The 25,162-nt window shown below is 43.2% G+C and overlaps 1 protein-coding gene across 2 annotated transcripts in view; it reads left to right on the top strand.

Moving 5' to 3' along the window:
- MAPRE2 (microtubule-associated protein, RP/EB family, member 2) overlaps positions 1 to 25,162 on the top strand; it is a 189,443-nt gene that overhangs the window by 1,344 nt on the left and 162,937 nt on the right. The window contains exon 1 of one of the 2 annotated variants that reach the window (XM_010849763.1): positions 29 to 322. The exons of the other annotated variant lie outside the window; for it this stretch is intronic. Coding sequence (XP_010848065.1) covers positions 299 to 322 — 24 coding nt within the window. The 5' untranslated portion in view covers positions 29 to 298. Of the gene's footprint in view, positions 1 to 28; positions 323 to 25,162 lie in introns of those variants that run through there. 2 annotated transcript variants of the gene reach the window in all.

Below are 25,162 nucleotides of genomic sequence, written 5' to 3'. Positions count from 1 at the left end.
TTTCAAAAAACATGGAACGTGGTCCAGACCCGCCAAGCAAAAGGCGGTCACTAAACACACTATAGCGCAGTCACGTAAGACCAAGGGTTAAGTGTTCAAACCTGCACCCGCCCGCCCGAGAGGAGACGGAAGAACTTTCTTGATTAGCATAGTATCTGCCCTGCGGCCTCACTGCGAGGCGGCGGTCCCGGCGAGGTGAAGCGTGCAGTCGCGTCTCGATTGAGGTTTGACTCAGCAGTACCAGCTTCTAATCCGAAGGACCCGAGCCTTCCAGCTTTGCCGAACAAGACACTGTGGAATGAAACAGAACAGAGATCAAAAGGTAACAGAAAGAATAACAGCGTTTGAGATACTTCGGGGAAGCGCCAAATTTAGCTAAGTTTTTAGCAAGGAAAGGAGCGGGGAGGGGGTCGTCTAGCCAGCGTCCCTTCTGAAAATGCTCCTTGGTTTGCCAGCCTTCTTTGCTGCCAAATTGAGATACCGGTTAGGGGCTGTTAGTAGATCACCAAGATAGGAGGTTTGGGGAGCCCAGCCGGTGGTCGTTGGGTAAGCGTAACTGACAGGTTTCACTTGCATAGGAAGAGCAATGCTCCCAAAATTTGCGCTTGAGGAGCTCGAAAAATCCTCATGTAAGTTATCTCATCCTAACCCACTTGAATTAGGCAAGTTTGGAGATGACAGCAAGGCATCGGTTTGGGGTTTGTTGATGTGGGGGGTGTGTGTATGTGTGTCCACATGTGTTTATCTCCAAGTGATTTCATTGTGCAGCCAAACCTGAGAACCAGTGAGGCAAGGGCAGAGTTCAGTGATCTGGCAGCTGGTAGCTGCCAGACAAGATAGGAGTTTAACTACCTGGGTGGGAGAAACCAAGCTGAAACTGGGGGGCTAGTGACAAGGAGGGGGGCAGTCTGTCATCTGGCGGCTTGGCTAGCGTTGGTACCTGCCACATCATTTTTCACCCTCTTAGCCCAGAGTCTGGTTCTTACTGGAAAGATTGAAGTTCACTGTCGGTGCCTGGTTTGTGCACGGTTGTTAAGGATACGGTAGAAACTTCATTCCAGCATGATTCACGTGTAGCAGGCAGTGGGAAAACCCAGCAGAAACTAACTCGGAGCAGCTTCGTGAGTCAGCAGGCTGTACTCCAAGGCGGAGCCCAGAGTAGGAAGTAGTTACATCCAGTAGCTTATTGACACGCACTATTCCACTCCTTCGAAAGCTCATTTGAATGTCTGATCAGGATCTGTCTGCTTGTACCAGGCTCTCGCTTTTCCATCACCTTGTTCCACCTGCTTCCTATAATGCCGTCTTCTGTTAGAAGAGGAAACATATAGCCAACTAGATAGAAGTCTTGTAATTTCCTTGGTGGGAGGCATAAAAAAAAAAGTTGGCAAAGTGGTTTGGGTTATTTCAATTATGCAAAACAGAGAGGATGAATTTGCAGTACATACATTTTGAATACAAAAAAAATCAAATAACTGATGACACATTCAGGGGTAAATTAAAGGGTCTGTTTAAATAGAAATGATTACATCTAACATTTTATGTCATGTTAGATTATGTTAGATTTTATGTTACTATCCAAAAGTTTCTTGTTTTAAAAAAATCATCCTCAAGGCATGATCCTAGTAAGATAGCCTATTTAAAGATGTACACAGTTTGTGAAATACTTATTTTTATTACTATTAACTTCAATTTTTATACCTCTCTTTTCCTCATTATTCTTTATATCATATCATCATAACTCTCTTGCCTAAACGCTTTCTTCCCCATTCTCAGCTTCTTTATGGGGGAACAACCATGCCTAGCATATAGCAAGCATTCAATATCATCAGCTATTGAACTTTTTTTGACCCTATGTACCCTGCTTGGTATTCTATTAACTGGAAGGGGCCTTTAATGTCTACAACTCCTATAGCACAGAACACAGACCTTTTGTAAATATTCATACTGCACATTATCAGAATGTGCGGAAGATATTTTTAAGCAAAGCGTCCTGAGTACATTCATTTTTATTTTTTTTCAAGACAGATATTCTGGATATGTAGGAGCCAAAGTTCTGTTACGGTTCTTAAGAACCTTAAGATGGTAGCGCTTTGTTCACTTACATCTTTATATAAAGCAATTTCACATCAGGACTTCCCTAGTGATCCAGTGGTTAAGACTGTGCTTCCACTACAGGGGGCATGAGTTTGATCCCTGGTCAAGGAACTAAGATCCCTCATGCCCCATGGTGTGGCCAAAAACTGAAAGTAAAATTAGTGTCCTGAGTATAATAATTGTCCTGTTACTTAACTATACTGTCATGGATCAAAGATTCACTTCACAAAAATTTCACTCTCTACCACTTATTATCAGAAACACACACACACACACACACACACACACACACACATATTTAATCATGTGGATGCCAAAAGAAATTAATTAGTTATTTCAGAGTAGGATAAATGGTAGGTTAATAGTTAGACAGCTTTAATAAAACCTTCTAGACTTCCACCTACATTAAAAATAGTGCAAAAACATCTATATAGCCAGAATATTTAAAAGTGGAAATTTGGGTGTATTCCTTGCTGGATGCCAGCAAAATAAATGTTAAGAATTTCCAAAGGTCAGATGACATAAATTCACCCATTCTCATTCCAGTGTAGTGGAGAAAAGTCACTGAGAATACACTTCTGTTATTTCGACTCCTTTAGGGGAAGCTGTAAGATACTGAAAGGCTGAAATACAATCTAGAAAAATGAAACTAATCCAGATTAATAAGAAACTGTTCATCAGAGGATGCTAAAAACCTAGCTCTGTGATAGTCACAAGTAGGCCAAAGAGGGTAAGGTGCAAAGAAAGGGTGTCACTTCAACTTCAGAAGCTCTGAAGTTTCTGACAACAGATGAGAACCACCCCATCTTATTATCTTAAATATACACAGCCCACTGATCTTATTAGCCTAAACACAATTGGGTAGATATTTTTCCCCGTGTGCCAAATAGCACAGGTTGTTAAATGATCTGGCAAAGTGGGGAGAAACCTGGAATCCTGACCTCTTTCCGAGGGTCTGTTCTACAACCCTGCTGTTTCTTGACTAGGGATTTTTGTTTTGTTTTGTTTTGTTTTAATATTTATTTATTTGGCTGCACCAGGTCTTAGTTGCAGCACCCAGGATCTTTAGTTGTGGCTCGCAAACTCTTAATTGAGGCCGGTGGGATCTAGTTCCCTGACCAGGGATTGAACCCGGACACCCTGCATTGGAAACACAGAGTCTTCCAGTGGACCACTGGGAAGTCCCTTGACTAGGGTTTGATGTAATCTTGCCTGGAGGTTCTGGGTAGGCAAGCTCAATTCTAATTATCTCCTCCCTCCTAGAAAAGGGAGAGACTCTCACATATATCATGCTCTCATTTATTCTCATATTATCCACCTTTGGCCTAGGCCAACTTTAAACAGTTGGAGCCATCGTTAGCTTCTTATCCAGATAAGCAAAGCAAGAATGTTTAACTTGTATGGTGATGCTAGTGGTTTAGTTGCTAAATTGTGTCCAACTCTTTGCGACCCCATGGACTGTAGCCTGTCAGGTTCCTCTGTCCATGGGATTTTCCAGACAAGAATATGGAGTGGGTTGCCATTTCCTTCTCTATTTAACTTGTATAAGGGCTCTTAAACATTAGTCACATCATTCAGCAAATGTTAAATGCACTGGGACTTCCCTGGTGGTCCAGTGGCTCCAAAATCACTGTGGATGGTGATAACAGCCAGGAAATTAAAATACACTCGCTCCTTTGGAAGGAAAGCTATGACAAACCTGGACAGCATATTGAAAAGCAGAGACATCACTTTGCTGACAAAGGTCCATGTAGTCAAAACTATGATTTTTCCAGTAGTCATGTACAGATGTGAGAGCTAGACCATAAAGAAGGCGGAGTGCCAAAGAACTGATGCTTTTGAATGGTGATGCTGGAGAAGACTCTTGAGAGTTTCTTGGGCTGCCAGGAGATCAAACCAGTCAATCCTAAAGGAAATCAACCCTGAATATTCTTTGGAAGGACTGTTGCTGAAGCTGAAGCTCCAGCTCCAATGCTTTAACCACCTGACTTGAAGAGCCCTCTCATTGGAAAAGACCCTGATGCTGGGAAGGATTGAAGGCAAAAGGAGAAGAGGGTGGAAAAAGATGAGATGATTAGGTGGAATCACCAACTCAATGGATGTGAATTTGAGCAAACTCTGGGAGATAATGGAAGACAGAGGAGGCTAGAAGACAGAGGATCCCATCCATGGGATCACAGAGTCAGACATGACTTATCGACTGACCAATGAACAGTTCCCCTATTGAGGGTATTTTCAGAAGCAGGAAAAATTTTTAAAAAGGAATTTTAGTGACGTGGTAAACCATAAAACTTCTGAATCTAAACTGTCCAAACAGTGAAATACTAACTTAGATTGAGCTGTCACTGTTTCCAGAGGTCTAGAAAATGCAAACATACACCCTTGACAGCAAGTCCAGGGTCACACTTGCTTCAGCTCTTTAGCCATAGAAACTTTGCTATGCCACCCTATGAGGGCATTTCCAGTCTTACTTGTTTTAGTATATGAATGCATAATTTGAGGATCTATTCAGATTTTGACATTTTTCATTGGCTGTCACGTCATACACTTAAAGCTTGATGCAGAAACTTGCTTCTTTGGGAAATTGCACCACTCTTCTAAAGTATATATTTAAGATATTAATAAACTGCTTGCTACTACCAAGGCAATGGTCATTAGATAATAAGGAAATATACACATAATCAGGCTACCCTGGTGGCTCAGACAGTAAAGAATCTGCCAGCAATGCAGGAGATGCAGGTTGGATCCCTGGCTTGGGAAGACCGCCTAGAAAAGAGAATGGCTACTCCCTCCAGTACTCTTGCCTGGAGAATACCATGGACAGAGAAGCCTGATGGGCTACAATCCATGGGGTTGCAAAGAGTTGGACATGACTGAGAGACTAACACTTCACTTCCACTTCATATAATCACTTATATCACTAAAGACTGACAGTATGCTGTGAACAATTTAGTTTGAAATTTCCAAATTGAAAAATAGAACAGATTAGGATCCAGAAATTCAAATTACATGCCTTCTTCTCAAAGTTGAATAGATTACTCCTGAGTCCAGAAGAAATATTTGAAAGGACAGCTACATTGATAGGAACTTGCTGTAATTTTTTACTGTAAATGTTGCCTCTCATAAAATTTCCTTCAGTTAAGAGAACTTCCTCTTTCTGATGACTTGTTCATGCCACAGACCATTTCCAAGTGAGTGTCACTTAGATTACTAGAGCAACCTTAAAGGTTATGTGTAATAACTCTTGTCCTCTTCATCTCTTCCAGAATCAGTACACCTGAAATTTAGAGATAAAAAATCGAACACTGCACTATAAATAATGTGTATTTTGAAGTATCTGAAATCAGCTAAATCATTTCTAAAAACAAAAACAAGTTGTAAAGGTATTTAATCCCATCCTAGGACTGTGGGTAGTAATGGCTTGTTGATAACTAACTTCCAAGGTAACTTAACCCACTAGTGTTCCTGATGGAATAATTGGGGAAGAGGAGGAGGGGACAATGGAAGATATTAATAGATTGTATAACTCCTATGCTGACTGGGTGAGGAACTAGTTCAAGTGAAATTAGCTTTCCTACCTTATCATAATTTAGCTTTCACTAATTTTTTTTTACTAAATACATTTTGTTTGATAAGTGTCTGCCATACATATATATATAAGGGCTTCCCAGGTGGTGCTAGCAATAAAGAACCCACCTGCCAATGCAGGAGACATTGGAGACTTGGGTTCAGTCCCTGGGTCGGGAAGATCCCCTGGGGGAGGGCACGGCAACCCACTCCAGTATTCTTGCCTGGAGAATCCCTTGGATAGAGGAGCCTGGCAGACTGCAATCCACAGTGTCACACAGAGTTGACCACGACTGAAGCGACTTAGCATGCATACGTATATCACTAGTAGTTCTCTCCACGGAGAAGGCAATGGCACCCCACTCCAGTACTCTTGCCTGGAAAATCCCATGTACGGAGGAGCCTGGTAGGCTGCAGTCCATGGGGTCGCTAAGAGTCAGGCACGACTAAGCGACTTCACTTTCACTTTTCACTTTCATGCATTGGAGAAGGAAATGGCAACCCACTCCAGTGTTCTTGCCTGGAGAATCCCAGGGACGGGGGAGCCTGGTGGGCTGCCGTCTATGGGGTCGCACAGAGTCGGACACGACTGAAGCGACTTAGCAGCAGCAGCAGTTCTCTCGAAAGTAATTCCTAAAAGTAGGAATTAATTGGATTTACTGTATTTTTACCAGAATAGGGAATTCATAATTGTCAACTGCTTAAGCAGGATCAAAACTGATACCTTGCCAGGGCCCTGTGGGGCTCCTGAGCCCAAGGCCTTTCTGTGTCCCCATCTCTTTGATTATAGGAAGCAACTTTCATTCAGCTTCTGTAACGTCCCCTGAATTCAATGGGTGAATTCAAGTAGTTGTTAATTAGAGAAGGGAGGGGTTGTGAGACCAGGGAGAAACAGTCAAGGGCAGCCTTGGGGCAAGATCCTGTTTCCCCATCAATGGATACACACAATATGTTTGAGCTGTTTTGCAGATACTGAAACCCCTCCAGGTGGAGAAGTTAACAATTAACAATGATATGCTGCCCACAAGCATGTAGACCCCAGACCAGTTGGACTTGAAGGTTGCCAACTTACCTCACCACCAACCCATTAGAAGAATGTCTACAAGCTGATCACACCCTCTTTGAGCAATTACTATAAAACCTCCCACTATCTTCCCCAAGTTGGGACACAGTTTGGAAGACATTAGCTCTCTGTGGCCCCCTTTGCCTGACTAAGCAATAGAGCTATTCTTCTCTACTTCACTGAAACCTATCTCCAAGATTCGATTTGGCACCACAGAGAAGCTGAGCTTTCAGCATCAAAACACTCAAAAATATTCTGGTGATGGGCAGACCTTGGTTCTTAGAGATGATTATAAACATCATGGCAGGAATGACTGTTGGTATTTAAAGTCAGTAGAAGGGAAAATAAGCAAGAAAAAGCAACTGGAAAATGAGGCAATTCCTGAATTTTTTGCTAAAATTTTTGAGACTTTTTATTGGCTTGTATACATAAAAGTGAAATCAGAAGACTAAATTACCCTCTTTAAAAGCTAGTCGAGTCAGCTTTCACCAACCAATAAGCAAGAGTGGCGAGAGTGCCTGCAACCACCTTACACCTCCTTCCTTCAAAGATAATCTTAAATCCAATCAACCTGCCAAAATGTAGTGTATTAAGAATCACCTCTCATGAGTCTAAGGAACCACTATTTTCACTCTCCCACTGAACATCTCCACAAGAAGAAAAGACAGGGAACTAGAAGAAAAACCTTCCTGCTTTGTGCCACCTCGTTCTTCTCCAGAAAGGAAGCTACTGATACAAGATTCCTGTTAGCTTTACTTCCAACTTACCCTATATCATAATTTTTTTAAAGGGTGGTCTTCGGGGCACAAATCTCCCAAAAGAAGTTTCCATAAATCAAGGCAGTAATAGCCAAGTGCTCCATCTGGTTCTGGCAAGTCCAGAAAGCAATTCCCTGTGCAGCTGGGATGTTTCAACAACACTGTCAGTGGGTCTGTTAATTCTCCACCCCAGCATCTGCTCTCCTAGCACTTATATGTAAGTTAAAATCTAGGGTATGTTTTTAGCAATGGTTGCCAGATAAAATACAGGAACCCCAGTTAGGTCTGATTTTCAGATGAACAAGGTTGTCTTTTGTTTTTAGCCTAAGTATATATATTGTATGGGATATACTTATACTGAAAACATTAATCTTTTATGTAAAATTCAGATTTAACTGGGTATCCCATCTTTTTGATGGTGGTTGATTGAAGTTTTATTTCTTTTCTTTTTTTTTTTGCTAAATCTTACAATCTTACTTTTATCCCATAATCTCAATATGATTAGCTTTCCTCGTCTGTAAAATATGTGATCTGCAACTGTATTTCTGAGGATAATAAAATATCTGAGTTGCCTTCACCTACTAAAGAGAAAAATCAAGCCACTATCAGAAGTTTTGTGCACATTTTGCTTACTTAAGAAGGGAAATAAAAAGTAAAGCCAGGTCTAGAAAATTAGAAACTTTTTAATAATTTTATTCATTTCTTTAATGTTTGGCTGTGCTGGATCTTCTCTGCAGTGCCCGCGCTTCTCACTGTGGAGACGTCTCTTGCTGCAGAGCCCCAGCTCTCGGTGCTTGGGCTTTAGTGGTTGCAGCATGCAGGGTAGAACGCAGGCTCAGTAGCTGTGGCTCCTGGGCTTCGTTGCTCCTTGGCTTGTGTGATCTTCCCAGACCAGGAATCAAACCAGTGTCCCCAGCATTAGTAGGTGAACTCCTATTCACTTTGCCACCAGGAAAGTCAGCAACATTTTTTATTTGTAAAATATCTTATGGTACATTCTATTCTTTCACAAACCTCTTAATAGATACTTTAATAGGTACATGGGGTAACATGAAAAAACCCATCAGCCACGTCCACAGGACACTGCTGGTCAAAGTTTACCCTCAGGTGATTCCAATGACGCCTTGCTAAAGTGAGGTCCCAGGTCCTATATCATCAGCATCACCTGGGATATCTTGAAAGGCTGAGTTTTGGGCTCCACCCCAGACCTTCTCAATCAGAATCTTCACTTTAACAAGAGCCATAAGTGATTCATATACATATTAAAGTTTGAGAAGTCCTAAAGGATCCACTTTTTCACCATAAATTGGTCTTTATGTTTAATATCCCGTTGTAGTAATCCTTAACAAACTGTCTCTTTTAACACATTAGGAAACTTTCCTTTGATCCAGTATCTTCAAGATAGGGAACTACTGTATTTCTATTTTGTTCATATGAAAATCCCAAATGACCATTTCTAATATTGTTTTATAATGAGCATATGTAACAAAATAAGATAAATGTAAGTTTAAAAAAGTCTCTCACTAAAACTAATTCAACAACCTATTATATATTATATATATATTATATCTGGGTTGTCCTTAAGAACCTACAAATCACCAGCAAATCTTTTTGTGCTTTTTTACTTCATATACTACAACTTACATAAGAATATTTCAGTTCAGTTTGGTGCTCAGTGATGAACTAGAGGGGTGAGATGAGGATAAGGTGGGATACAGGTTCGAGAGGGAGGGGATATATGTATACATATTGCTGATTCACTTTCACTTTAGTGAAACTAACAGTATAAAACAATTATACTCCAATTAAAAAATTTTAAGAATATTTATATGCCAACACCATACATTTATAGTATTCCTGCTGCTGCTAAGTCAATTCAGTCGTGTCCGACTCTGTGCAACCCCATAGACAGCAGCCCACCAGGCTCCCCCGTCCCTGGGATTCTCCAGGCAAGAACACTGGAGTGGGGTGCCATTGCCTTCTCTGCATAGTATTCCTAGGTTCCTCTAAAACTGAACAAAGGACATGCAATTTGGGCCTATGGCAAAGGCCCAAACTACTCTTAGGAAAATCTAAGTTTTAAAAAGTAATTTAAAAGGTTTCATAGATTTTAATGCCTCTTGAGTTCAAAAACCTCCCTTTATAGTTGCCTGCTTGTTTTTTAGAAGTTACAGGGTTGTATGCTAGAAAGAATTCTGGAATTGGGGTGAGAACATCAGAAGGCCTGATGCGAACAACCAGTTCTGCAGCTGACCGACTGGGTGATTCGGGAGACTTTAACATTCTTCATCACCATCCCTGAAGCTGAGTTTTCTCAGCTGTTAGATAGAGAGAGTGGAGTCTGAAATTGTCTCACAAGATTCGTATAAGAATCTTGAATGGTATCTTATTTGTAAGATATCTTAAGGTACTTTCTATTCTTTCACAGACCTTTCAATAAAATAGATACTTTAACAGGTAAACTGTTAGCTCAAGTGTAGTGATGGGAGAAACCCATCAACCATGTCCACGGGACACTGATGATTGAAGTTCAGTCTCAGGTGGTTCCAGGGATGCCTTGTTGGTCAAGTAAGGGCCAAGACCTGTAGCATTAGCATCACCTGGGGTGTGTGTTTACCCAGATAATGTGTGGGGGGAGGGTCTCTGTGATGACTGTGTTGTGTACGGCAATGTGGTCTTAAGATTTGTTTTGTGTCCTGCTTCAGCTAGGGCTGGCAGTTGACTGAAGATTACATGATGTGGTTTTCCACAACATGCCTGATTTGGAATAAAGTGAAAGTTGCTCTGTCATGTCTGACTCTTTGCGACCCCATGGACTATGCAGCATGTGGAATTTTCCAGGCCAGCATACTGGAGTGGGTAGCCATTCTCTTCTCCAGGGGATCTTCCCAACCTAGGGATCAAACCCAGGTCTCCCGCATTGCGGGCAGATTTACCCGCTGAGCCACAAGGGAAGTCCATTTGATTTGGAACAAAGATTACAGTAATTTTAACAGTCCCCTCTACAGAGCCATTGTACACACACCTCATAGACATGCAACCTGGGGCTCTATGACCTCGACAACCATAACTCTCTCTTCTGCATCAGAAACTGAAAGTTTTTCTCCTGGCTGGGGTCAGCAATGTGTTCTGGGGGCACCAAACAATGAATTCCTCATCAGGTTACCACTCATGGCTCTGTGAAATCAAGTGATTTGAGGCTTTTTCCTGCCTGAATTCTATACAATCCTCTTGCACTTTTCCCCAGGAAAAATTTATTAATAGGTTATAAAACACATGCTTTAATATTTTAATTAGTTTTTTAAATAAAATATTATTCCTTCAAAAACATGTTTTTATGTCACTATTAGCACATTCTAATAATTGTGGTTATCAGTTATTAAGTAGCTTTGTATCTGAAACAATCACATAATTCCAGATAGAAAGAAGCTTCACGGTCATTTTGTTAAGACACCCCAGGGCAGAGTTCTCCCCTCTACCCAGCCCACAGAGGAGAAATTCAGTTGTTTTGTTGTTTTAATAAATTCATTACTGAGAGTCTGAAGAAGATGAGGGAGGGGCGTTAGGGGAAACACTCCTCATCTAACCACCTTCATGCAACTCTCGCAAATCTATTTGTATGTTTGCATGGAGCTCTTACTGTCTGCATTTGCATTTAACAATATTTCACATAAAAATTTCCCTTAGCATGTTGAATGCCACTTCCCATATTCAACAGTGTTTTTAGCTTCAGTATCTGCACTGCCCTCTGCCTAGGATGACAGTTATTTATGCTTAGCCTTTGTCTTAGCTCAGCTGTTAATCCTTTTAGGGCCCCACCCCTCCGAGTGTGCTCCGCGGACCAGTGAAACATCTTAGAAGTGCCCAAGATCAGGCTCCACCCCGGACGTTCTCCATCAGAATCTGTCCTTTAATGAGATCCACAGGTGTCGGTTGTTATGCGTGAGCATTGTTCAGGAAGGCCTTTCCTAATCTCCTAACCACCCCTTCCCACCACCTCCCACTGGCCCACCCATCCAGGATAGGATAGGATAGGTGGATCCTTGTGATTGCCTTTTCGTTTCCCCCATTTGTCTCTGGTTGGAGATGGTGGTGGGCTTGTAGTCATCGCCAGTCCCTGGGTCCTCAAGCAGCTCTTGATACATAAGAGCTTCCTATTTGGAATTTTCATCATTTTCCAGCCCCCCTGCTTTCATAGATGAAGAAATGCAGAAGACAAGTTTTTTTCCTGCTGGGAAACGGGGTGCTCAGGTAGGACTCTCTCGTTCATTGGCTTGCAGTTCAGTTTTTTGTTTGTTTGTTTCTGCTGCAAGTTTTTATGACGGAAAACTCATGGGGCAGGTGATGCTTCTCTCCAAGTACTTTCTAAAAGTCTACTGCTGGAACTTTATTTCTTTTGCCTAAAATATTGATATCTTTTAAACACCAGCATCTCTGAGAGGAATTGTGCTTTACACTCGGTGTGAAGGTGGAGCAGCCAGCAGGTTTGGGTCAGTGTTTAGTGCGAGACAGAAATAGTGGTTATCTGCTGGAAGGAGATACAAAACACTTGTAGGTGATATGCTGTGTGTGTATGCACTAAGTCGCTTCAGTCATGCTTGACTCTGCAACCCTGTGGACCATAGCCCTCCAGGCTCCTCTGTGGGATTTTCAAGTAAGAATACTAGAGTGGGTTGCCATTTCCTTCTCCAGGGGACCTTCCCAACCCTGGGATCGAACCCATATCTCATGTCTCCTGCATTAGCAAGCATGTTCTTTACCAATGGCACCCCACTCCAGTACTCTTGCCTGGAAAATCCCATGGATGGAGGAGCCTGGTAGGCTGCAGTCCATGGGGTCACTAAGAGTCGGACAGGACTGAGCGACTTCCCTTTTACTTTCACTTTCTTTACCACTAGCGCCATCTGGGAGGCCCACAGTACATGATAGGAAAGACAAATAGTGGAACGCTGCAAAGCTGCTTCTGGTTCTGACTGGGTTCTGTTACAATAGCTTTGTCTTAACTCATACCATGGGTCATTTTTCCATTTAAAAAACATTCACATTTTTTTGATCTGTAAGAATCTCAGGATGGGGCTTCCCTGGTGGCCCAGTGGTTAAGACTACGTTTCCACTGCAGAGGCGGGGGTTCTATCCCTGGTCAGGGAACTAGTTACACATACTGCAAGGTGTGGCCAAAAAAAAATAACCTCAGGATGGACTTTTCTCCCCCATCCTGCATCTCATCTGTGACAAATTTCATCCACCTGCTACTGATTTTTCTTTTCAAACATGTGTTTTTAAATTGTAGACAAAGTGCAGGTACAATCAATACTGATGTTTTTAAACTCACCTTAAAACTAAGCAACACCTGAGCCACGGGGAACTTCCACTGTAGTCAAGAACCACCAAGTCTTTTCACTGTGGAAGGAGTGTTTTGTAAACTCAGGAACGGACAATCTGCTGGAGGGAGGCTGAGCCCTGGAGGCTGCTGTTTTGCAGTCGCAGGAGACTGATTCAGGCTTTGGAATCAGATTGTACCCAGAAACAAGAAACATCTGTCCTGCAGGGCTTTTGTTCCTCATATCTGAAAAGAACAAGAGGCTCCTGGTACTGCTTACCAACAGCTCCTACAATTAGCTACACAGATCACAAGAGTATAATTATATTCAAGAGCGTGTGGCTCCCCGGCCCCGGGAGTCTACCACTGTACTTCCCCGTCACCATGGACACCAACTCCAGAGGAATCCTAAGTCTAAGTCAGGTCTGTCCCTTGGGGAAGCATGTACAAGGCTGTCCTAAACTGCTATCTGAGTGTCTATGATACGATTCATGGTAGTTTGCCCAGACTTTGGACCTTGGGTGGAGTTTGCAAGTCATTTGACGCCTTCAGAGTGTACCCTGTTGAGCAACCTGACGCAGGTGAGGTTGACTAGAATGATTGTGTGTTCTACATGCTGTGACATCACGCTTTAAGTCCATTTGAGTCATGCTTTCCCTTGGGGTTGTGGCCCATCCCAGTGAAAAGAGATTTTTAACAATATATTCTTGGGAGGCTTAGGGGTGTTCTAAGAGTTGCTCTTAGAATCTGAAAGCATTTTTGTGGTTTGTTTTTTCACATTTGGGGTGTTTGTTTTAAAAAGTTTAAAAAAAAACAAAACCTTGTTACTAGCCTTGGATACTTTTTTTCCTACCATATTAATAATTTTGTAGGAATTTGGTTGAGTTTTACACCTTGATTTCTCCATCGGGAAGAACTATGCAGATGTTTGTTACTAATGCTCATGAGTAGAGTTTCTAGAGACGAAAATGTTAAGAGAGTCAGTTAAAATTATTCCAGATGTGAAGAGTTGGAGAGATGATAAAGAGTCTGCAGCAATATCTCCCAAAACATTCAGAACAAAAGTAAATGAGTTAAGACAAAAAAAAAAAAAGTGAAAGTGTTAGTTGCTCAGTCGTGTCCGACTCTTTGTGACCCCATGGACTGTACCCCACCAGGATCGTCTGTCCATGGGATTCTCCAGGCAAGAATACTGGAGTGGGTAACCATTCCTTTCTCTAGGGGATATTCCTGACCCAGGGATCAAAGCTGGGTCTTGTGCATTGCAGGCAGATTCTTTACCATCTGAGCCACCAGGCAAAAAAAAAAATGGTTGTCTCTAATTAGCCTCCTATTCAAATAAGGATCTTCTCTTAAAACTTTGCAAGTTAGGCATGCTGCTGCTGCTAAGTTGCTTCAGTCGTGTCCAACTCTGTGTGACCCCATAGATGGCAGCCCACCAGGCTCCCCTGTCCCTGGGATTTTCCAGGCAAGAACACTGGAGTGGGTTGCCATTTCCTTCTCCAATGCAGGAAAGTGAAAAAATAAAGTGAAGATGCTCAGTCGTGTCCGACTCCTAGCGACCTCATGGATTGCAGCCCACCAGGCCCCTCTGTCCATGGGATTTTCCAGGCAAGAGTACTGGAATGGGGTGCCATTTAACTTCATCCTTATTGGTTTTATTAATAATAAGTCATTTACTTTAAAATTTTTATCTATTTATCTACTTCTGGGCAAGCATTGGGTCTTCGTTGCTGCGTGCAGGCTCTCTCTAGTTTCAGTGAGCAGGAGTTGGAGTTAGTCTCTAGTTGCAGCACTCAGGCTTCTCTTGTGAAGCACGGGCTCTCGGCACATGGGCTTGTTACTGTGGCTCCCAGGCTTAGTTGCTCTGTGGCCTGTGGAATCCTCCCAAATCAGAAATCAAATCTGTGTCCCCTACATTGACAGGCAAACACCCAACAAATGGACCACCAGAGAAGTCCCAATGATCAGTCATGTGAAATATTATCCAGGGAGCGGCTTCTCATCCCAGTTCTGCTCACCTGTGGCCCCTACCCATCAATAAAGAAGGGATTTTTATTTTTAACTTATCCTTTTCCCACAGGACATCCTAGTGTGCTGAAAAGTGGTTGTTAATCCAGCTTTCTCAGAATAAAGTACAATAGAAAATGCACTGAGAACTGTATTTCTCCTCCTCTGGAGAATTCACACATTGTTTAAAACATGAGGAAAATATATAGTTTTGATGACCCACTAGCACATCAAATTAATTGAGTTAGATTGTAACAGACAGAAGCGGTGGTAAGATTCACACTTCCACTTAATATGTGGAGAATGCCATTGCAGCTGGTCAAGATAGGAAAGCAGAGGGATTTCTAGCAGAGCAGATGCATTTTATAAAGGATGCACTCAGAAACCCTTCTCTGCTCACTTCCCCCTGTGCCTGTGGTTGGCGCTGAGTCATCTCTCCACCAATCAGCTTGGGCTGAGACGCAGAGATGTCATATACTGCATCCTGTTAGACAGAAGTGAAGACATGGGAAAAGCAGAACCTCTGACCCGGTCCAGCAGTGAGTTGTACTGTGCTGCCCACACATACAGTACAGGCAAGAGAAGAAAGCCTGCATCCCATGGTGCAAAGGGCGTCCCCTTTTACAAGACTAGCTGAGTGCTAGAAAATGCGAAAAGGCCAAACATCAACACTTGTGACCAGGGCTAAGAATCATTGCTGTTTTTATCGTGTGGCCCTGGTAACATCGTTAATGCAGATGGTGCTTGCAGAGGGGCTTATGATGAACAGAGTCTTCCCCTGACTGGGCCATAGTGTCACTGCATCTGGACTCTGGAGACACGGCCCTGGGATGCCTTCCTGCTCCTGGTGAGAGCAAACACAGGCAGGTGTGTTCTACACATCCTTCAGTCTGGCATCATCAGTGTGTTCTAGCAGAGATCATCTCACAAAATTAGTGCCTAACTACTTGCTGTATGCTTTTCTTTACGCCAAGTAGTATCATAGTGCAATTGATCCTCGGCCAATGTAGGTTTGAACTGCATGGGTCTACTTGCACTTGCAGATTTTTTAATAGTAAATACTACAGTACTGCATGGACCCTGGTTGGTTGAATCCTTGAATGCAGAAGAACCTTGGCTGTGGAGGGCCAACTGTAAATTATACTTGGATTAACCTCCACCTTGTTCAAGAGTCAACTGTGTTTTTAGAGCCGCATGCAGCCTTGGAGGTCATCTCATTGAACCCCATTTTTTTCTAGATGAAAAACTGAGGCCTGGAAACTTTTTCTACTAAAAACTTAGTAATTTCAGAGTCCTAAAGGATTTTTTTTTTCAGCTCATTGTTTACATTTGGCAGTGCTTGTTGGGTCATCTAAGCAACCTCCTGGTTTTCAAGCACATGGTGCTCCTGTGTGCTCAGCTGACAGCTCAACCTTGGCTGTCCCCTCGAGGAGCAGAAAGGAAGGACTCTGTAGGATGGGGAGGAAGATGGCAGAAAAATAAATGTCTCTAGGACTCAAAAGACTTGAAAGACTTCAGACTGTTAAACACTGCATTAAATGAAGTGATATCTACAAAGCCTGAAACCCCTCCAACTCCTGTGATGGTGAGGGTTCTACTCTAGCTGACAGGAAAAGTTCCACTTGTGGTCAAAAGAGTAAGATTATTTATTGCGTTTTTCCCCTTGGCCGCCAACTTTAGGTGGTGGTCAAAATGTGGGGTTTGTTGAAATCACAGACTACAGCCCCTCCCCCAAAAGGCAGTGGAATGGTTTCAGAAGGGCCAGCAAGTGCCCTGCTCAAAGGATTCCTTCACATCCCTTTCATGGAGACCACATCAACAAGATCCCTTTCATTCAGTCATGCTCCTCCATTCCATTTAAGCTACTGAGTTTCCCTAGAGTTGATTTTATTTTTATATTTCCTGGCTATCTAATTAATACTCAGACCTAGTTGATGAGGGATATGTGTTCAAATTCAGTTATTTAATAGTGATAATGATAAACATAAGTATTTTCCATTCACCTAGAAATTTATAGTTGGTAAAGAATTTTTACACATAGCAGTTACACTCTAAGTAGCTGCTGCTGCTGCTAAGTCACTTCAGTCATGTCTGACTCTGTGCGACCCCAGAGACAGAAGCCCATCAGGCCCCCTCGTCCCTGGGATTCTCCAGGCAAGAACACTGGAGTGTGTTGCCATTTCCTTCTCCAATGCAGGAAAGTGAAAAGTTAAAGTGAAGTCACTCAGTCGTGTCTGACTCTTAGTGACCCCAGTGGCACCCCACTCCAGTACTCTTGCCTGGAAAACCCCATGGATGGAGGAGCCTGGTAGGCTGCAGTCCATGGGGTCACTAAGAGTCAGGCACAACTGATCGACTTCACTTTCACTTTTCACTTTCATGCATTGGAGAAAGAAATGGCAACCCACTCCAGTGTTCTTGCCTGGAGAATCCCAGGGATAGGGGAGCCTCGTGGGCTGCCGTCCATGGGGTCGCACAGAGTTGGACACGACTGAAGCGACTTAGCAGCAGCAGCAGCAGGATTGCAGCCTACCAGGCTCCTCCATCCATGGGATTTTCCAGGCAAGAGTACTGGAGTGGGGTGCCATTGCCTTCTCCCTAAGTAGCTGCAGTTTACAGAAAACTGTAAAATTAGGGCCCAGAGTTTAAATGGCATGCCCAAAGTCACTCTACCGGGAAAACCTCAAGCTCAGAAGTGGAGAGACCACCTGCCTTGCAGCTCAGAGTGCGGTCCCCGGATTGGCAGCATCAGCGTCACCCAGTGTTTGTTTACTTGTTTGGGTTGCGCTGGGTCTCCGTTGCTGCACACGGTGTTGCTCTAGTTGCAGTGAGTGCGGGCTGTTCTTTGTTGCAGTGCACGAGCTTCTCAGTGCAAGTGGCTTCTCTTGTGGAGTGTGGGCTCTAGGGTGCACGGGCTTCAGCAGTCTCAGCACGTAGGTTTGGTAGATGTGGCACACGGGCTTAGTTGCTCCCCCACCTATGGACTCTTCCTGGACCCAGGATCGAACCCTGCATTGGCAGGAGGATTCTTATCCACTGAACCACCAGGGAAGACCATCTAGAAGTTGTAGAAAGATAGACTCTCAGACCTTACCCAAGATCTATCAAAGCATAGTCTGAATTTTAACAAGATTCCAAGGTGACTCGTGAAAAACTCTTTCAAACTCCACATAGTATTCAAGAGGACAGCAGTCATAAGATTTTCCCTTTTGCATTCACAGCTCTATGATATAATTAATTTGTGTGTCTGTAAGCAGGGGTCTGCACTGTGTATTAGAGGCCCCTTGATGCCTGGGATTAAATAGATGTACAGTGGCACTCAAGAGGTCCAGCTTTGAAGTCCAAACATCTGAGTTTGAACTCCAGCCCTGCCCAAACCTCAGTTCATATACCTATAAGATAGGAATAAAAATAGCCCTCCTCATAGTGTTATTGGGAATAAATGACCTGATACATGTAATAAATGTGGCCAGCACCTGATGCCCAGAATAGCATGCCTTAGCTGCGTGTAAGTGGTAGATGTTAGGGGCTCAATAAATGTTGAGCAAATGAATGAATAAAAACTTTTAAAAAAACTTTTACAAATTTCAAAACTTGGTGCCCTATTGCTCCAAATATATGAAAATGAATTTTAAAATAATATGCAGAGGAAGCCTGATATAAGAGAAGAAAAAAGTAGAATGGGTCATAATGGATCCACAGGAAAGCATAAGATTCAGAATCAGGAGGCCAGAGTTTGGATTCCAGCTCTGTCCTTTGCTACCTGTGTGTTAGCACAGGAGCCTGTAACATACTAGTTCCTAAGCCTCAGTTTCTTCACCTGGAGAATGGGATCAATGATCCTTTTTTTCCCTCAAGTTCTGGAAAAAAAAAGAAAAGGTTTTGTAACTGACAGAGTATCCCTACTACTCAGCACAGCCCTGGCACCTAGGAGATACTCCATAATAGATGTTTCCTCAATTGAAGTAGAGTGTACCATGTCACGGAAAAGGCAATAGCACCCCACTCCAGTACTCTTGCCTGGAAACTCCCATGGATGGAGGAGCCTGGTAGGCTGCAGTCCATGGAGTCGCTAAGGGTCGGACACGACTGAGCGACTTCACTTTCACTTTTCACTTTCATGCATTGGAGAAGGAAATGGCAACCCACTCCAGTGTTCTTGCCTGGAGAATCCCAGGGACAGCAGAGCCTGGTGGGCTGCCGTCTATGGGGTCACACAGAGTCGGACACGACTGAAGCAACTTAGCAGCAGCAGCAGAACCATATCAACAGGATGAAAACTGGATGTTAGAATGGTCTGTGGCCCTCCAAAACACAACCCTAACAAAATCCTGTTCCTTAGTATTTCATTTGACATCATTTTGCCAATGAAGGTCCGTATAGTCAAAGCTATGGTTTTTCCAGTAATCATGTACAGTTGTGAGAGCTGGACCATAAAGAAGACTGGGTGCCGAGGAATTGATGCCTTTGAATTGTGGCACTATAGAAGACTCTTGAGAGTCCCTTGAACTACAAGGAGATCAAACCAGTCAATCCTAAAGGAAATCAACCCTGAATATTCATTGGAAGGACTGATGCTAAAGCTGAAGCTCCAATCCTTTGGCCACCTGATGAAAAGAGCTGACTCATTAGAAAAGACCCTGATCCTGGGAAAGATTGAGGGCAGAAGGAGAAGGGTGTGACAGAGGATGAGATGGTTGGATGGCATCATTGATTCAATGGACATGAGTTTGAGCAAACTCTGGGAGACAGTGAAGGACAGGGAAGCCTGGCGTGCTGCAGCCCATGGGGTTGCAAAGAATCAAACACGACCTAGTGACTGAACAACAGCAATAAGTATTTAGTTTCTTGAGGGTAGAAAACGTCTTTAAAAGCTCCCTGTGGGCAGGTGTTGAGGGAGGGAGGTGACAATGAAAAAACTCTGAATTAGAAGTTTGGCTCTGTGACTTAGTACCAGGTGGGAGTACCAGGGAAGATATAAAGGAGAGAAAAGCAAAGGCAAGCAGAGAGAACCTCTAGTTGTAAGAGAACTATGATTTCAAGATCTAGGTGTGATGTCATATGTGAAAGAACATTGCAAAATTAAGAGCTGTAGACACATATAATTATGGAAAGAAAAGACTCTAAGGAACAGTCCTCTAGATCAAATTCATTACGCAGATCATTGGATCCATGGATGCCGAACTCTATGATACAGAAAGCTGACTGTGCCATTTTATATAAGGGACTTGAGCACCTGTGGATTTTTTGGTATCCATGGATGATCCTGGAACTGTGTGGTAAATATTTTCAAGCTGCATATTTTACCTGGATTTATTTCCCATAATAGATTGATTAGGGGAAAAAACAATTATGAAGAAAATTAGCTTCTTCTCTAGAATTCCACTAGGTTATTTTCCAGGTGAGTGGAATTCAGTATGAATTTCTCCATCAAGGAATCTCTTTACTAATACAACCCCGAAACTTTTCGTAAGTAGCTGCTGGTGCTACTGCTGCTAAGTCACTTCAGTCGTGTCCGACTCTGTGCGACCCCATGGACGGCAGCCCACCAGGCTCCGCCATCCCTGGGATTCTCCAGGCAAGAACACTGGAGTGGGTTGCCATTTCCTTCTCCAACGCATGACAGTGAAAAGTGAAAGTGAAGTCGCTCAGTCGTGTCCTACTCTTAGCTACCCCATGGACTCCAGCCTACCAGGCTCCTCCATCCATGGGATTTTCCAGGCAAGAGTACTGGAGTGGGGTGCCATTCTCCTTGGTAAATCAAACCCCACGAGCAGTGTTGGTTGGTGCCACATCACGTTCTAGGGTCCACATGACCCCAACAGAAAACTTACAGGCAGAGGCCATACAAACATACCTGCACTTTTTTTTTTTCCAGAAATCTAGTTTATTTTCCCCACCTCTTTCAGAAATATTCCTCTTACATCAAAAGCAGTGCAGTGACTTAAGAAGAAGTACACATGGGGTTTGGAGTCAAAGAGAACTACATTCAAATCTTAACCTCCCTTACTTATTAACTATGTGACTCAGAGTAACAGTGTTACTAGTGTCTGTTTTCCCACTTGTAAAATGGGGGGAGGGGCGGATAACAAAACTGGATCATTGTAAAACTGAAGATAATGCTTACAAGGTGCTTAATCGATTGGCTGGTTCAGTTCAGTTGCTCAGTTGTGTCTAACTCTTTGCAACCCTATGGACTGCAGCACGCCAGACCTCCCTGTCCATACCTGCACATTTTAAAAAGTTCTGTCCACTTACCAACACTTCTAACAGACTCTGCTGGAAATGTCAGAGTTTGAAAAGATTTCCACATAGCGCAAGTTGGACAATGGTTATTCATCTTTTGAGAGAGATCATAGCAACCCTCTTGCTATTGCCAAAGTCTTAGATTTCACATCATCTTTCTTACACTGTTAATATGTTAGTGGGTTCCTTCTCTGGGTGGTCGAAGGAGTGACAAGCTATAGATAGGATACATGTAAAGCAGGGTTCTATTTTTCACTATGATCTGAGCCATAAACTTGGAACCCTGGACTGTAAGTGAACCTGATGCTGTTCTCTGTGCTGCTTTTCTGCTTTGCAAACATTCTGCTACATTTCCTTATTAATCACACTTAAGAGCAAAGAAGCTGTTCTATTCCAACCCCTCTTTTAAAAGGATGAGTGAAAAATAATTATTAATATTTCACAGAAATAAGGTGAATGTGGTATTTCTCATACTTAGTTTGTCTCATCATTTTTACAGATTTCTTGTATACATTAGTGGTTTAGTCGCCAAGTCATATCCAACTCTTGTGACCCCCTTGGACTGTAGCCCACCAGGCTCCTCTGTCCATGGGATTTCCTGGGCAAGAATACTGGAATGGGTAGCCTATCCCTCCTCCAGGGAATCTTCCCAACCCAGGAATTAAACCCAAGTCTCCTGCATTACAGGCAGATTCTTTATAGACTGAGCTACAAGGGAAGCCCCCTTTTATATATTGGCACATGAATATTCTAGAATAAAAAGGTCAATCTGTCTACTTCTAGGGCTAGTAGCAGATGGATAAAGGAGGATTCTAGAAGAGGGGGTCAGTCTCAGTTTGTATAAAAGAACTGAATTTTTTATTTAATTATAAAATGGCCTCTTCAGATTATCTTTTATTTTTACAGAAGCCCAGATCACACGACCATAAGAAGTTTATAGCATCATTACCACGCTTAATCCCTCCCACTCAAATCCCTTTATCAACCAGCTACAATTTTTCAAAAGCCTTTTAATATGCAATATGGGATATTTGCGGTCTGCTTTTCTTAAGGAGAAGAATGCATTGTACCATACTCAATACCAAAAATTCAGTGTCATTTGACCCTTTCTTGCCAGATAACTTCATTTGGGTTTGGTTTCCCAAAGAGCTCAGCTCTTTGCTTCCCGGCAGTCATGCCTCTGGTCCCCTGAGAGCTGAACTGGGCAGTCTCTGGGCTTCCTCCTGGTGCCCTGGGAGGGCCCTGAGCCCAACCGGAGGCCACTAACTGAGGCAGTGGTCAGTGGAGACACGGCGCTCAGAAAGGCTGACATCAAGGAGGCTCTGAGGATCTGTGACCTTTCGCTCACGCTTACAAACTGCATGATTCCTAGAAAGCCATGGGCCTCCCACACTAAAGAATGTAATCTACAACTGCAGTATCTCCAAGCAGCTTCAGGGAGTTTGGAATTCAGGATACAGCTCATTCTGAAGATGCAGATAGCTGAGTCAAGTCCTGGGAAGAAAACCTGGGTTCAGGTCCCAGCAGTGTTCTGTTCTTGGAAAAGCTGGGAGCAGCTGGGGAGGCGGGAATAACTGCTTATTTGTAGGAGGAGGGTGCTTTAACTTTGCCTTGAGCAGAAGCCTCGCCAGCTAGATATGTATTGTGTATGTAGTCACTTCAGTCATATCTGATTCTGCAACTCTGTGGACTGTAGCCCGCCAGGCTCCTCTGTCCATGGGATTCTCCAGGCAAGAATACTGGAGTGGGTTGCCATGCCCTCCTCCAAGGACTCTTCCTGACCCAGGGTTTGAACCTGAGTCACTTACATCCCCTGCCTCACCCTAGGGGTTAGGTGGGCAGGTGGGCTATTTACTGCTAAGCCACCAGGAAAGCCCCCACTGGCATGGGTAGCCATTCCCTTCTCCCAGGATCTTCCCGACTCAGAGATTGAACCCATATCTCTGTGTCTCCTGCCCTGGTAGGCAGGTTCTTTACACTAGCACCACCTGAGCAGCCACAGGTATATTGGGTTAGCCGAAAAGTTCATTGGGTTTTCCCATAACATCTTATGAAAAACTTGAAGTTTTTGGCCAACCCAATAGCACTGAAAAAAAAGAACTCTTCCTTTCAATATGGCACAATTGGCCATATTTTTACAACCCTTTTTTCATTCTGACATATCGCTTATGTACCTGTGGTTTTATGGCTAGACAAGGAAGTAGTGTTTTGGACAGATTTGGAACAAGGATGGAAGTTGTGCTGTTCCCCACCCATGAGATGCCAGAATTCTGAGTTTGCTCAAAGAGGATTTGAAATTTCCAGAGGTTGGGGGAAAACAAAATGTGCTTTGTTAAAAGAGTTTGACTGTGTCATGACTCTCTTCCGAACAAAGACATTTGGTCTTTTCAAGTAAAACAAATCCAACAGACAGAGCAGGAGAAATTAACTGGTTTACGGCCACTCATTTCTGGGGTGGCTGACTAGTGCTCAAAATGAGAAGAGTCAACAGGGTCTCTCCTAAGGTGAAGAGAAAGTCCACCATCTCCTCTCTGTGGGGTGATTACATGTGTGTGTGCTAAGTCACTTCAGTTGTGTTCTGCTGTTTGCGAGCCTGTGGACTGTAGCCCTCCAGGCCTCTCTGCCCATGGAATTCTCCAGGCAGGAATACTGCAGTGGGTTGCCATGCCCTCCTCCAAGGGATCTTCCCAACCCAGGGATCGAACCCACGTCTCTTATGCCTCCTGCATTGGCAGGTGGGTGCTTTACCCCTAGTGCCATCTGGGAAGCCCAGGGCAATTACAGTTAGATCCTTATTTAGTGTGTGGCGCAGGTTAGAATACAGAACACCGGCCTTGTCATCAACAAACCACAAAGGATGAAATTCTATTCCTGTGCAAATAAGATGTGGGAAGTTTGGAACTTTGTGGAAAGCATGAACTCGAAAGTAGGAGAGATCGTTTCTAAAATGCAGAGTGTATCACACTGCCATTTAGAAGTCATTTTTTTTATACATCAACTTCCCATTAGCTATCTATTTTACATATAATAATGTATGATGTTTCAGTGCTACTCTCTCAATTCCTCCCAACACAGGGAGCTCAACCCAGTGCTCTGTGACAACCTAGAGGGGTGGGCTGGGGTGGAGGGTGGCAGGGAGGTTCAGGAGGGAGGGCACATATGTAAATTTATGGTTGATTCATGTAGTTGTATGGCAGAAATCAGTACATCATGAAGCAATTATCCTCCAATTAAAAATACATTTTTAAAAAGTCATTTCTGGTTTGCGGTATGTGTATTTGTGTCAGCATTTTGGCTGGGAAGGTAAATGTAAGAGAAAGAGGAGATAACAGCAGAGAAAATTCCAAGACAGGCAAGATTGGACAGTGAATGCTTGGCAGTGGGTTCTGAATGCTAAAACTGTGGGTGAAGATTATTTTTCTTGGATCTGCACAACATGGAGCAAATTCCTGACCCCATCTGGCCCGCTGCCTTGGGGCTTTTGTACTTCTCTGAAAAGGTGGCGGGGGTAGGGGGGCGGCGGGAAAGAAGAGGTATCTTGCTCAATTCTACTTGTTGTCCAAGCTCCTGATTTTGTTAAGTTAAACTTTATTTTGAGACAATTGTACATTAATATGTAGCTGTAACAAACAATATAGAGATATCTGCTCAGTTTCCCCATCAGTGGTAACATCTTGAAGTTCTGTGTACAAGATTACAATCAGGTTATGGACATTGATGCATGTTTAAGGTACATAACGTTTCCATTCCCACAAAGGTACCTAGTTTTGCCCTTTTATAATCATACCCTTATGGCAGAAAGTGAAGAGGAACTAAAAAGCCTCTTGATGAAAGTGAAAGTGGAGAGTGAAAAAGTTGGCTTAAAGCTCAACATTCAGAAAACTAAGATCATGGCATCCGGTCCCATCACTTCATGGGAAATAGATGGGGAAACAGTGGAAACAGTGTCAGACTTTATTTTTGGGGGCTCCAAAATCACTGCAGATGGTGACTGCAGCCATGAAATTAAAAGACGCTTACTCCTTGGAAGGAAGGTTATGACCAACCTAGATAGCATATTCAAAAGCAGAGACATTTGCCAACAAAGGTCTGTCTAGTCAC

The sequence above is a fragment of the Bison bison genome, unplaced genomic scaffold, assembly GCF_000754665.1.
Source record: "Bison bison bison isolate TAMUID 2011002044 unplaced genomic scaffold, Bison_UMD1.0 scf7180017864286, whole genome shotgun sequence".
Taxonomy (NCBI): Eukaryota; Metazoa; Chordata; class Mammalia; order Artiodactyla; family Bovidae; genus Bison; species Bison bison.
Note: the sequence above shows the minus strand (reverse complement) of the source record. Positions and strands in the feature narration are given on the sequence as shown.